General features: G+C 48.6%; 1 protein-coding gene across 1 annotated transcript in view; it reads left to right on the forward strand.

Annotated features, from left to right (window-relative positions):
• Positions 1-13,300, forward strand: part of LOC115328492 (Bardet-Biedl syndrome 2 protein homolog) — a 94,368-nt gene that overhangs the window by 18,149 nt on the left and 62,919 nt on the right. The window contains exons 2-3 of the mRNA XM_042289194.1: positions 3,675-3,878; positions 11,636-11,761. Coding sequence (XP_042145128.1) covers positions 3,675-3,878; positions 11,636-11,761 — 330 coding nt within the window. The remainder of the gene's footprint in view (positions 1-3,674; positions 3,879-11,635; positions 11,762-13,300) is intronic.

Raw genomic sequence — 13,300 nt, forward strand, 5'->3', positions numbered from 1 at the left:
ACGAGGCCGTTGTTCCGCATGTAGGTCTTCGGTATGGTTGCTTGGACCGCAACTCCACAGAGAGAACGAACCTTCAGCAGCTTGTTCACGGTAGCAGTGTCTGCAACATCTACAAGGAGACCTCCCCGAGCAGTGAAATGATGTCTCACAAGAGGGGCGTCTGCCGCTGCCGCTATTTCTTCGCTTAGTTTGAGCGGATTCTGTTTTTGGAGTCGTTGGTCATCTTTGACTGGGGTCAGTAAAACTGGCACCCCAGTTGTTCGCTGACGTCGGTGTGTAACGAGTATGAGTCCCTCCGGGTCACTTTTCTCCTCGTCGACGTGCATGGCAGAGTCTGATGTTACTTCAGACGCTCCTATATCCTCATCTTGGTCGTCATCGTCAGGTTCGTCGTCATTTTCTCCTTTGCGTCGCTTGACACCCTTAAGCGCTTGACCTGATGTTCTCTCTTGGCCTGGCTGGCCGGCTTGATCTTTCGCTAATGCCGTCACCGAAGGGCCTGATTTTGGTCTTCCATCTGATGAAGGCTCTCCATCGGAGTTTGCCATGATGGAAAATCCGGGAGCACCTTGGTAGGACCCAGATTTAAAGGGTCCACGTAGCTGGCGGCCTTCAGTAGTATGATTTGTTGGTCCGGGTATAAAAGAGGCTTACTTCTTTCGTAGCGAAGGAACAGATCAGGCTCTAATCCAGAGGCGTCGGCAATCTTTCAAAAATAATGTGGAACGCAGAAAAAGGATCGACCACCTACAAGGTACTTCTTCTTCTTTTCATAGTCGGGCGAGTTGGTGGGAATTCATCGTAGGAAACAGCGCGAAGAACAGACGAGGACGAAGAAGAAACGCACATGACGAGCGCAGCGCACGTCACGTGTCTCTCTTCTTCATCCGCGCTGTGTCTTATTTGTTGCGGTTTGGACTGACGATGGGTCGGCCGCGTGCTCTTTCTTCGGGGAAAGAAGACAGGGTGCGGAAGGAGCGGCGACGTACGCAACAGCGCGAATGGGTCCGTAACCGCCGCGTCCGTCGAGCGCTTCAAGTCCCCTTGCGAAAGAAGAGCAGACCGCTCGCCTGGAAAGCCACTGTCGAGAACAGAAGGTACAATTAATGAAAAAATGAAAGCCGTTTACAACTCCCTGTAACGCCGAATTAGAGCGCAGCTCTTGAGGAGGAGGAGGGAAGGGTACTGGGGGGTGGGTCAAGTGACCTCGGGGGGCGGGGGGTCACGTGACCTTGGGGGTCACGTGACCTTGTGGGTCACGTGACCTTGTGGGAGTCACGTGACCTTGGGGCGTCACGTGACGTCGGGGGGTCACGTGACCTGGGGCCACGTGACGATACCGATGACGTCATCAATAGCGTCACTGATGACGCCATCAGTGATGATGATGACGATGCGGATGCCGGTGACGTCATCAGTGACGTCACTAATGACGTCATCAGGGATGATGACGATGCGGATGCCGGTGACGTCATCAGTGACGTCACTGACGACGTCATCAGTGCCTATGACGTCAACGGGGGGTCACGTGACCTCGGGGGGTATCCCCAGGTCACGTGACCCCAGGGGGGGTCACGACCTGGGTAACCATCGTGACCCTCGTGAGGGTAACCCTAGTAACCCTTGTGAGGGCAACTCTCGTGACCCTCGTGAGGGTAACTCTCGTGACCCTCGTAAGGGTAACTCTCATAACCCTCGTGACCCTCGTGAGGGTAACTAACCCTCGTAACCCTCGTGAGGGTTACGAGGGTGAGTAACCCTCGTGAGGGTAACTCTCATAACCCTCGTGACCCTCGTGAGGGTAACCCTCGTGAAGGCTACCCTCACGAGGGTTACTAACCCTCGTAACCCTCAAAAGGGTTACCTTCACGAGGGTTACCCTCACGAGGGTTACTAACCCTCGTAACCCTCGTGAGGGTTACAAGGGTAAGTAACCCTCGTGAGGGTTACGAGGGTAAGTAATCCTCGTGGCCCTCGTGATCCTCGTGAGGGTAACCCTCATGACATTAACCCTCGTAACCCTCGTAACCCTCACGAGGGTTACGAGGGTTGCGGTTACGCCGACGCCGACGCCGACGGCGACGCCGCTCAAGCCGGGAACGGGCCCCTAAGAGCTGCGCTCTAAACGGCGTCGGCGTCGGCGACGCCGCTCAAGCCGGGAACGGGCCCCTAAGAGCTGCGCTCTAAAAACAGAAGGAAGGTACAGCTCCGCTGGCCTTCCTTCTTCCCCAAAGTGGAAAGGCTGATTTTTTTTAAATTTCTTTTTCTTTTTTTTTTTTTGGGGGGGGGGGGAGGGGGTGAGGGGGGGGGGGGGGGCATAGATATGGCTGGAGTCACACAGCTCTGGGAAACGGTCACTTTTTTTTCTTTTTTGTTTTGAAACCATTAAGCATGGGACCTCGAGGAAGTCACTTAACTATGCTTCGTTTTTTGGGTACGTTTTTTTATACACCGGAGATTGCGTTTGTGTACGAAGAATGACCTTATCCAGACTCTTATAAGTAATGTATTTAAGCATCGCTTTTTTTTTCATGGGATGGATTGGGTGTGTTAGCGTCACTCACTCAGCTCTAAACAAAAACAATCAATTTTTTTTTCTTCTTTCGGAACAACTGAGCGCGAGATTTCAAGGATTTTTTAGTCTAGAAGTTTCTTGCGCGACACAACGGACAATCACAAGGGAGTAGACACGGACAAGGATTATGTTACCGTAATAAAAAACGTTGAAGGAAAAGTAACTTGGGAAATAATCGATTACTTTAGAGTAATTTTTCGATTACTTTCTTGAATCTCTAATTGTGATTGTAATCGATTACTTCTTACAGTGAAGTAATTGTAATTGTAATCGGTTACTCTCTTGTTTGGTAACGTGTACAAGTATGCTTGTGTGACATTCACGTCGGTCATACGAAACCAGTATAAGCATACATCTTCGGAGCCCACGCATGTACAAGGTCCCCAAAAGCAATATACAGGGTTTCTTTACGTTAAAAATAAACTAGGCGTCGCCGAACGCTCATTTTCCACCCAAAGATAGCGCTAGAAGTCCGAACCGGATTACAAAGTTTTAGCACAAACCGATACTTTATTCAAAAGTTAAGAATGATTTTCTGAAAATTTCAACGGAAAAAATGAGGACCATTTTCGCCCGTTGTCGGTTTCTGGTGCCCTAAAGCTCCATGTATTCGAGAGCTCAGGAGGCAATGTGTATTTTAGATTTATGGTAAAAAACAAAACAAAAACGCTGCACATTTTTTGGGGGACATCCCGTATAAAGAGCTTCGGAGCTGCTGCAGGCGTGTCCTCATATACTTTTGTCAATAATATGTGCAGCGATACTGAGTCTTTTGTGTTGTGCATCAGAAGTACGACTGCGGCTCTGGGCCTTGCTTTCGTGGTAGTTACGCTGAACGTGCGACGATAATTAAGGCCCATTCACAGAGCAGCGTCTTTTTTTTTATTTTACTGTTATGGGAGGTTACGTCTTCTCGCGTTGAGAATCGTGGGGACATACGTGTTTCCTACAAACCAGGGCAGCCTATTCAATGAGTAGTTTTGAACGTGGCAAGCAAAACACGGTTATTAACATTACGTAAAAGAATAATGTTTACGTGTGAGCATATGCGCTCTTTGAGATTCGTTGTCAGCCCTGTTGAAGGAAGGTATGCTTCCAGGTGCTGGTGCACAACCCTCGCGGCCCGAGCGGGCCCACAGGGGAGTCGAGCGGTGTGTCACTTCTGAGCCTGAGCCAGGCGGTGCACTGTCTCGTCGCCGGAAGCCTGAGGCCTGGCGCCAAGGAGGATGTGCTGCTCGTGGGCACGGCCACGGCACTGCTCGCCTACGACGTCGAGAACAACGCCGACCTCTTCTTCCGCGAGGTGGGTGTTAAAAACCTATACGACTAGACCTTTTTCTAACGTTGTTCGGGCAATATTGATGGTCATCATATCCTGGGCAGGAAGCTTCTGACTGGATCAAAGTTTTCGTCGAACCCTTTTTGATACGAGCAAAGACGAGTTCACACCGAACATTGGCTGCGTTTACATGGATGCGACTGTAGCGCATCGAATCGAGTTAGCGCATTGAATCCACTTTAACCACTGCGCTTACATGAGTTCGAATCGACCGGTGCGACAGCGCACCCCACGTGACCTGTCCGGGAAAGGGGGATTGGATTAGTGGATTCCATCGGCGACGACGCTGTCTGGACGGTATCACAAGGCGGAGGGGGGAGTATTAAGGTCATCTTAGCCTTTCGTTCCTCCCTCCCTGTACACTGTTAGGAAGTCCCGTGTATTTGGTGAATATTTGGGATGAAAAACACGCTATTTACACAAATTACCATAAATTTACACGTTGAGTAACGGATAATTCGTTCAAAAATCATGCGAGGTCGTAAAAAACGTGTTTTCGTTCGGTCATACACGCATAACCGTGTAGCCGACCTCGAAAACACGCACCACCGCCGGCGACGACCGCAGCATTGCCGGATACCGAAGCACCGGAGCGCTTGGGGACACACCTAGAAAGGACCGTGGAGTCAAATTCCGCGGAAAGGAACATGTCTCGGAGACAGATAAGCACCAAAAGCAATTACGCCATGTCGCGAGACGGGGCGAACCCCGCGCTTACCGTGCGTGCTGGCTGCCATTGTTTGTGGTCGACAATGGCAATGCGGCTTCCCTTATGTCGCCCTGTTTGTATTTATATTAGGGGTCTTGATAATTGTTTCTCACACACCAAAAATAAAGTTAGGCGTATAATTACTCGTTCTAAACAGTTACAATGGCTATAAAAAGCGTGCCCTTGATCTGAACACGCGACATTGCAGTTGGTTTCGTTTTGGCTTCAACCCTTCCAACTGCAAGCGAAGGTGCCGCCGCTTCCCATGCATCCTCCTCAGAATTTACGGCGCTCCGTGGTGTCCAGTGTTGCTGCATCTGTAGGTCATCTTTAAGTTAGAGCTGACAGAGAAAATTTGGCCACGGCGTAACGCAGATGTAAGCTGGAAGCTAGAACCGGTTTGCTTTCGTTGTTTTTTATTTGGTCGGAGAAAATCTGGCAACAACGCACGTTTAACATGGCGCCGGTATTCTTTTGGTTGGACAAGAAGGTTGGAAGGTGCTCGGTTTGCGAGCACATGTAGCGAAGACGTGACCGGAGACGTGCCCCTGTGATGTTCCCGGACGACGGAAAGCATCATTCGCAATCGTCGTGTGTGCTTGGAAAGCGAAGGGTGTCACAGGGTCCACGACGAGTGCGCAACCACAAGCCAAGGGTCACGACAGCGCTGCGTTTACTTCGGCGATCTCGTTCTGTTTGGTGCAACGCGGCGATGCGACAAAGAGCTGAAGTGTCCGTGGTGTGTGGTGCGGTGCTTGGAGGTAGAAAGCCACACCGGCCACACTAACACGGAGCGCGAATTGGTTGCTGTGGGTTTAGTCCGTCGTAATCAGCTGATCCGGTCCAGCTGGTCCGGGAGGACGCAGCGAGCGTTTTTAAAAGTAAATCTTCCCTCGTTCTGTTTCAAAATGTGGAAGTATACCGACGCATACCGTGAGTAAAAAGCTGTGGGCGTTTTCAACAAAATTACGTCGTTTAAATTGAACAATGGACTCCGGATTGTTGTCCTAGATCTGCCGTTTTTATGCTTCGTGTTGGACTGCGTTCGCACAGCGACGCACACAGCTCGAGTAGATGACTCGGTCCTGCAAACGGCCGGTAACAGAATTTCAGGGAAACTTAAGTCACCACTGATATTTTCCTTTAAATCTCGTGCGAGTTTGTTGCGCTCATCATGCGGTGTGAATAAATTGGGGCAAGATTTCCTACCTGCCCACAGATGCATGACCTGAGACCAATTTTTGCGTGGTGAACATAGTGCTTTTTCTTTGTTTTGGAAAGGCGCTGGTGCATTTACTATGGTACAATCACTTGAGAGTTGAGAAATAGGAGAGAGCGAGCAAGCTTTCCCAACTTTGTCTGTTTTCTATGGCACTGCCCTGTTTCAGTTTCAGTAGGCATATCTAAAAGCGGGTACAAACTGCTCTAAAGCAGGTAAAAAACAGAAGAAGCTTAGGACGGTGCGGACTCCGTGTTTCGCGCTTTTCGTAAGGTGACTGGGTAAATGCTTTTGCGAGGTATGCGGAGTATGCAAGCGATTTTGTTATGCCTGTCGTTTGCGTCTCTCCAGTAAAACGAATAAGATGATCTACAAAGGCGCAATCACAAGCCAAGATTTACGATAGCAGTGCATTTGCTTCGGTGGTCCGTGTAGTTGTATTTTACTCTGCTCTCTGCAACACCGTGCCATGACGAAGAGCTGGAACGGTCACGGTTTGAGCTGGCCTCCCCGTTGACAGAAACCCGCATCGCCCGCGTCGGCACCGAGTGCGCTTGGGCTGTTGATGCTCACAAGCCACGAATGCTTTTATCCCTGGCTTGTCGCCAGCTGATCCTGCTGCTAAACGGTGAGGAAGCGGCGAGAGTGACCTCTGAAGGGAATGTAGATCCTCGTTCATTCAGTTATCCGGTGTCAGAGTGTGGAAGATGTCCAACGTGTACTGAGGGCGGGAACTACGAGCATTTTGCCTTGCTTTTATAACCGGAACCAGAGCAACGAGATAACTGCCTTGCGTACTTAAAAATGACGGAAGCAAAACGTTTCAACAGGTCGAATACGTCACCGGGGATGTAGGCGAGACGGTGTACACTGTTTAAACGCTTGCAGTATCCACGAGTGGTACCAGAAAAGCGACGTCAGCAGAGAAGGAGCTCGCCATTCAGCATAATGCAGTGCTACGGGCCCGTGTATATTCAAAGTTCGAAATGGTAACAGCGTGGCAGTATAAAAAAAAAAAAAAAAAAAAAAAGACGCATTAGCGCCCCACATTAGTGATCACGAATAACACCGGCCACGAACTCCCGAGCCCCACCGCTCCACTCAACACCGACACGACAGACGACAACAAAGTGCATCAACACGACCCAAAAGTGAAGGCGTCTGCTCCTGTACTGCAACTAGCGGAAGTGAAGTGTTGAGCACATGTCCTTCACAAGAATATATAAAAAAATGCTTTGCGCAAGCATCATTTCCGTTTATTATTAATTATATAATGATAAAATCTTAATAATTAAAAAAAAATCTGATTCAAGCTAGTCGGACTGCTCATAACACTGGTCTAGCATTAAAATAACAAAAATTTGAATTTCTTCATGACCGGTTTAGGATTTATTGTCAATACATCGTTATCTTTCGCAACGGACTAACATTATAGATTTTGCCTCCATACTTTTTAAATGCAAAGAGTTCTTACATACGGCTGTCCATTGCGCCGTGTTTTGTGTCTTCTTCTATAAATCTGTAACGGTCAGCGACTAAATAGCTCACCCGCACATGCCAAGCTTATATACGCCGCGGAGAGAAAAGCATGTTAAGTAGGAAGTGTCGGGCGCAGTGTCGGGTGTTGTGTTTGTGTATATGTCGGTGATGTGTAATGCGTGGTATTGGTGTTGTGTGTGATGTATGTGGGGGTTGTGTCTACTTGTGATCGATCGTAGGCTCGTAGCATATTAACAAACTTTTTTCATAGACTGCTAGAAATCCCGCTAGGTGGCGGAAGTTACTGCCCGATTTGAAATAGTTTGCTCGAGTTATTTGTCCATTTAAGTTCGCTTTTCTGTCTAGCGGCTCGATCGTAGTATACCGACGCCGCCGACCGCCGACGACGCACGTACGTATTTTTGCGCGTAGCTACGTCCGCCGCTTGGAGACTGTTTAGTGTGTATAAAAGACATCGAAGGAGAACAAACGCCGTCCTGTGTGCTTTCAATTCAGCCGAAAGGCGCGCGGCTTGCTGGGCTCGTCCCTCGCCTGTGCTCGGCTGCTGGCCGCCATGTTTTATGAGCACGCTCAGCCAACACGCTGAACCGTGCTCAGCGGAAGAAAAACACGGTGTATCGTGTTAAGTTTACACAGCACCTCATGTGTAGATGAAAAACACAGATGGCTGCGTGTAAAACGAACACGTTTCGACGTGTCCGCTATGGGACAACGGTTTACATGTCTGGGCGTGTTATTTTTGCTAACAGTGTACCATCCTTCAGACACTCGAATCGATATGCTAGAATTTACATGGAGGTCCCGGCTTGGCTCGAGAATCTGAAACAAACCCCTTTGAACAGATCGGATCAGACTCGATTCGATGCGTTTCGCAAGATAATCAAAGCGGTTTCATGGGACGATTCGATATGCTAACTGGATTCGATCTGCAACTTTCGTATCCGCTACGTTCGAATGGATGCGACTGCAGCGCATTAGATCCAGTTAACGAGTCGAATCGGTCCATGTGAACTGTTCGGATCGGATCGGATCCGATCCGATCCGATCCGATCCGCTGAAACGGGGTGGTTTGAGATGGACAATCCGAATCGAGACTCTCCATGTGTACGCTAGCGGATCGAATTGAGAGCTCGAGCGAGGGATCACGGGAGCGTTGCGTTGCATGCCTCTAGGCAAACCGGAAATTCCGGAAACAATCGAAAGGTCGCGAGGTTTGCGTTGTGATCCTCCGAATCCATGTAAACGCAGTGGTTGAAGTGGATCCGATTCGCTAACTGGATCCGATGCGCTGTGGTCGCATCCACGTAAACGTAGCCCATGTAAGCGTAGCCACTGACGCAGCCTATCGTGTCCATTATTGGTTCAGAGGACATGCCAAACAATGGCAAATTTGCATAATTAGCGCAGCTGCTTCAAGATAGCGCGTACCTGTGAAATGAAAATCCAGGGATCCTTGGTTCAATCCCCGCCTCGGCCCGCTCCGATCTCCGTGGATGAGCATCGTACCGGCATGCGGTTGCGCATTACTACTGCCTCATGTACGTTAAATGGGTACTACAATGAGATTCTAGACCTACACCTAAATGCCAACTACTTTCTCAGCACACCGCATGCAGGTGCCTATTTTTCGTTCAAAAAAAGAAAACACACAAAAAGCAAAAAAAGAAAAAACGATTGCTCGATTGCATTTGGTAGGTTCCCGAATGTCGTTACGCCCATCTTCTCATAAAAACAGCGCCGCTCTCCGAATTTCGCGCTGAGCTCCGAGCAAGCGTAGTCTGTCAAACTTGGCTGGCTGGTTGGATGTGAATGACTACAGCCTGTGCAACTGGAAGTAGCTTGCGCCACCTAGCCTAAACTGAAGCAGATTTCCCTTCTTTCCCGCGCTTATTAAACTTCTGCAGGGAGAGGGGAGCGAGCATCTCGAACAGCCAGGGTGTAAAGCGTTGACGCCACCAAGTGGCGAGGCTCACAACCACGCCACTTTTCCTGCAGCACTGGCCGAGAAGTTGAAACTTGACGTCGCGAGCGCGTTGGAGACGTCGGATCACCCGAGACGCATTAAGCTCTTGGATGGCTGGTCTTCTAACGCTCTCTAATTGACCATTTGTAACGAAAAATAGAGCCATCCGCTCAAAATACAGGCATGCAATTGGCTTTGGCAGATTTTGTTGATCATGCACAATTTATTTCTGAACGTGAGAACTACATCTAAATTTTCATTTTCGTATCTTTTTTACAAAGCCCAGGCAAGCAGTCGTAATGACCTGGCTAAATGTTATATAGAGTGGGTAACAATGCCGCATACGCTGGCAGACTGAACGCCTGTTCTCAATAAACTAACGACTAATTTGTTTCTCTTTTGTTTCGGATTCTTATTAAAGTCTAAGGTTGATTTCGTAGTGAAACGTGCCGCAACGTCCTCTATGAACCTTGTGAGGGGCTACGGTCGAAGGGAGTAGGTCGGCTGCCAGATACCCGCGCCTCAAGCTCTGCCAGCCGCGCAACGCAAGCGTAAAAAAAAAAATAATAATAAAAAAAAAGACAACATAAGGGGAGAGGCACAGAATGCTCCGAGACACATTTAGAAGCCTTGCGGAAGAAAAAAAAGTGTAAAAAAAAAGGAAGTGGTTGTCTAAGTTAGATAAGGCGGTACGTGCCTAGAAGGCTGAGACTTCAGTAAGCTCCTTCTGCGTTGCTCATAAAACGTAATAATTGATATGACGTTTCTAGCCATGAAACGAAATACGACTGCAGACGTTTTTGAGGGAAAACACCCTACTTCGAAAAGTTTGTTCGTCCGTGCATTTCCCACTAAATTTAGAGGAGCAAATGACGTCCTGTGACCTATATATCAATTTAGGCCCTGCGCTGAATTCAACGATGAAATTGACGTAACTTGGCTTATATATCTATTAATCTTCACGATAACTATACAGGGTGATTCAAAGAGACGCTAGGCTCTTTTAATCGATCGTAAAATTCGGTTTCTCAACCTATCGCGCTATGACTTTGTGCAGCGTTGCCCACAGATGGTGCATTTTTGTTTTGTAAACTTTGCAAAGAGCGAATTTACCCGAGGAAAAAGTAATGAAAGAAAAAGGCTTAGCTCCTATTAAAACGCAGCGACGCCACCGGTTTTCAAACAAGACGGCATCGTTTCGCACGGGAGACAAGAGATGGCGCAACGAACGCCGCCAACGAACGAGCATACGGCGCCGAGAGCCAGCGTCTTTAGCAGACGATCTTTTCGACCCAAAAGCGGCGCGCGTTCCCCAGGCGGCGACAGTCGCAGAAACAAAAACAGGCACGGTAACAACAAGGAACTGCAGTTCCTTGTCTGCTAAAGACGCCGGCTCTCGGCGTCGTGTGATCGTTCGTTGGCGGCAGTTGGCGTCGCGACCGCTCGCGCCATCTCTTGTCTCCCGTGCGAAACGGTGCCGTGTTGTTTGAAGACCGGTGGCGTCGCTGCGTTTCCAAAGAAGCTAAGCCTTTTTTCTTTCTTTACTTTTTCCTCAGGCAAAATCCCTCCTTGCCAATTTTGCAAAAAAAAAAAAAATGCACCATGCGTGGGCAACGCTGCACAATGTCGCAGCGCGATAGGTTAAGAAACCGAATTTTGCGGTCGATTTAAAAAGCCTGGCGTGTCCTTGAATCACCCAGTATAACGGGGGAATCGATAAAAATATTTGTTTTCCTTTTACTTCGCTCCTTGAAACAGCGTCTAATTATTATCTTCTAAATAAATTCAAAAGTTCGCTGTACTGTTTTAAAATTTAATTTGCTGCAAAGCTCGGGGAGTTTGTTTCTCATGCATTAGAGCAGACATGTGTATATATAAAAAATACAGCTTTCTTCATGTGACTCGAGAACCGGCACTTAAAAGAATTAGAACCTAGCAGTCTGGCCGTAAAGAAATCCAAAGGGCAACGTAGAAATACACTAAATTCTTCAGTTGATCTTTTTTTTTTTAATTTGGCTATTGTTCGTCAGTAACTGGCAGTTTTTTCATGCCAGAAGTAACATTTAGCACCCCCTGGGCGGCCTGGAAACACGTCCGCCGTTGACGTCTGCATATTTGTTCGTCTCATTTTTACAGAAAAATAACTACGCATAGAAATTTCACCGGGTAAATGCACGTTTGGTAAAAATTAGAGTTTGCTGTGTGCATGTGCCGATGTGTATGGCTCGTTTTACAGCATAAGATCCACTAGCCACTTTATATTAGGTATGAAATAACAAAACCAGATCAATCGGAATTTTCTTAATTTTATGCATCTCTCGTGTGTGCAGGTTCCGGACGGAGCCAACTGCATCACTACGGGCTACCTGGGAACGCTGCGGAACCCGGTCGTACTCGTGGGCGGCAACTGCTCCATCCAGGGTTACGACCACGAGGGAAAAGACGTCTTCTGGACCGTAAGCGCTACGTCTAGGATTGTTATGCGTCTGGGGGATTTGAACCCGGGGATGCTTTCACACACGTGCGAGGCAAGTCAATACCACCTGGAAAACAATACATGCGCATGACGTCATCATTAGTGGACCCTCGCTCCGTTCCCAAGCAGTAGACACTTTGAGGATTGACGAGCCTCAAAGTGTTTGCGTTGCCTGAGACTGCGTTGCCACCGCAAGATGGCAACGTAATCTCAGGATTGCAATATGTTCCACTCGCACCCAGCTCGCCTGCAGTCTCAATATTTTTCTTTGTTCCACTACTCATGACGTTTGGCCATGGTACCTGGTACCCGTCTCCGACTGGTGTGTTTGCAGCGTTCTAGAAAGTGTTCCCCCAATCTCTTTCTGATGACGTCATAATAGTGTCTCGCTGTCGCCGCCGCCAAGATCCTGACGGCGTAGCAGGAGCGGTGGGCGAAGTGGCAGACACCTGTCCTGTTACAGGTGTCTGCCATTCCTTAGCTTGACAGCCCATGAAACCTTCAGCAGCCACGAGTCGAGACGCCACGACGACAACAACACCCGCGTTCGCTCGTCCTTTTTGCCTGTCCAAGCCACCAGCCGCCAGAATCGCGGCCTCCAACAACGTGACAGGCCGGCTTTTGTGACTTCATCACTTGACACTTCGGAACCACTTTTTGATGTTTCGATGGTACAAAACGCCGAACGCACATTTCGAAGACGTGTTTCAGGCACCTTTCTATAATGGAACACCAATGGTCTTTCTGCGCGCTCTTCCCAGGAAAAGTTTGACTTCGGTAAAACAGCCAATATACGCGAGTGCATGCCGCGTGTTGACGTTGCAATGCAGCGAGGGTCTGCCCACGTTTGCGAAGTTTCCATAAGAAGAATACGGTTAACCTATTTTACATCCTCCGCTAGCTGCTACATAGAGGCATTTTGAATAATATGTGATCGCAAGTTCGTCTGCTTTTTCCGCAGGGGTCGCAGTGACGTTGGAACGCCGAGCTCTGATTGGTGCTGATTGGAAGGGTAATGGGCCGACCCCAATGCTAGCTGCCTTGAGGTCTCCCACTATCTTCCAATGAGAGCTCGGCGTTCTGACGTAACTGCAGCAGCTGCGCAAGAAGCAGACGAACTTGCGATCACATCTTGGTGCGTAGTCCACACCGTGTGCCCCTGTTGTCTACTCCGCACGTGAAAATGTCTCGTACACAGCACACCTCGACAGATGCCTGCTTCATTTTCTACAAAATGCTTTTATCATTAACCTGCTCCACCATTAAGAGCATTCATCACATCTCATCATATTAAGCGATCTATAGAATAACAAATTGTTGTAAATTGCGAAAACTTTGTTTTTCCACGAGTTTAGTCAGTGGAATATATTTCGTAAAATGCGGGTGCTACCGCACTATTCTCAGGAGCACCATATTCTTTGAATCGCCTGTGCTCGAGGCTCTTAGATGCGGCTACAAGTATGCGGTTGGGTCCCCCAGGCTTCACCTTTCGCTTTATTAGTGAAAGAAAAGCATAACA

The sequence above is a fragment of the Ixodes scapularis genome, unplaced genomic scaffold (assembly GCF_016920785.2).
Source record: "Ixodes scapularis isolate PalLabHiFi unplaced genomic scaffold, ASM1692078v2 PGA_scaffold12__126_contigs__length_90152505, whole genome shotgun sequence".
Lineage (NCBI taxonomy): Eukaryota > Metazoa > Arthropoda > Arachnida > Ixodida > Ixodidae > Ixodes > Ixodes scapularis.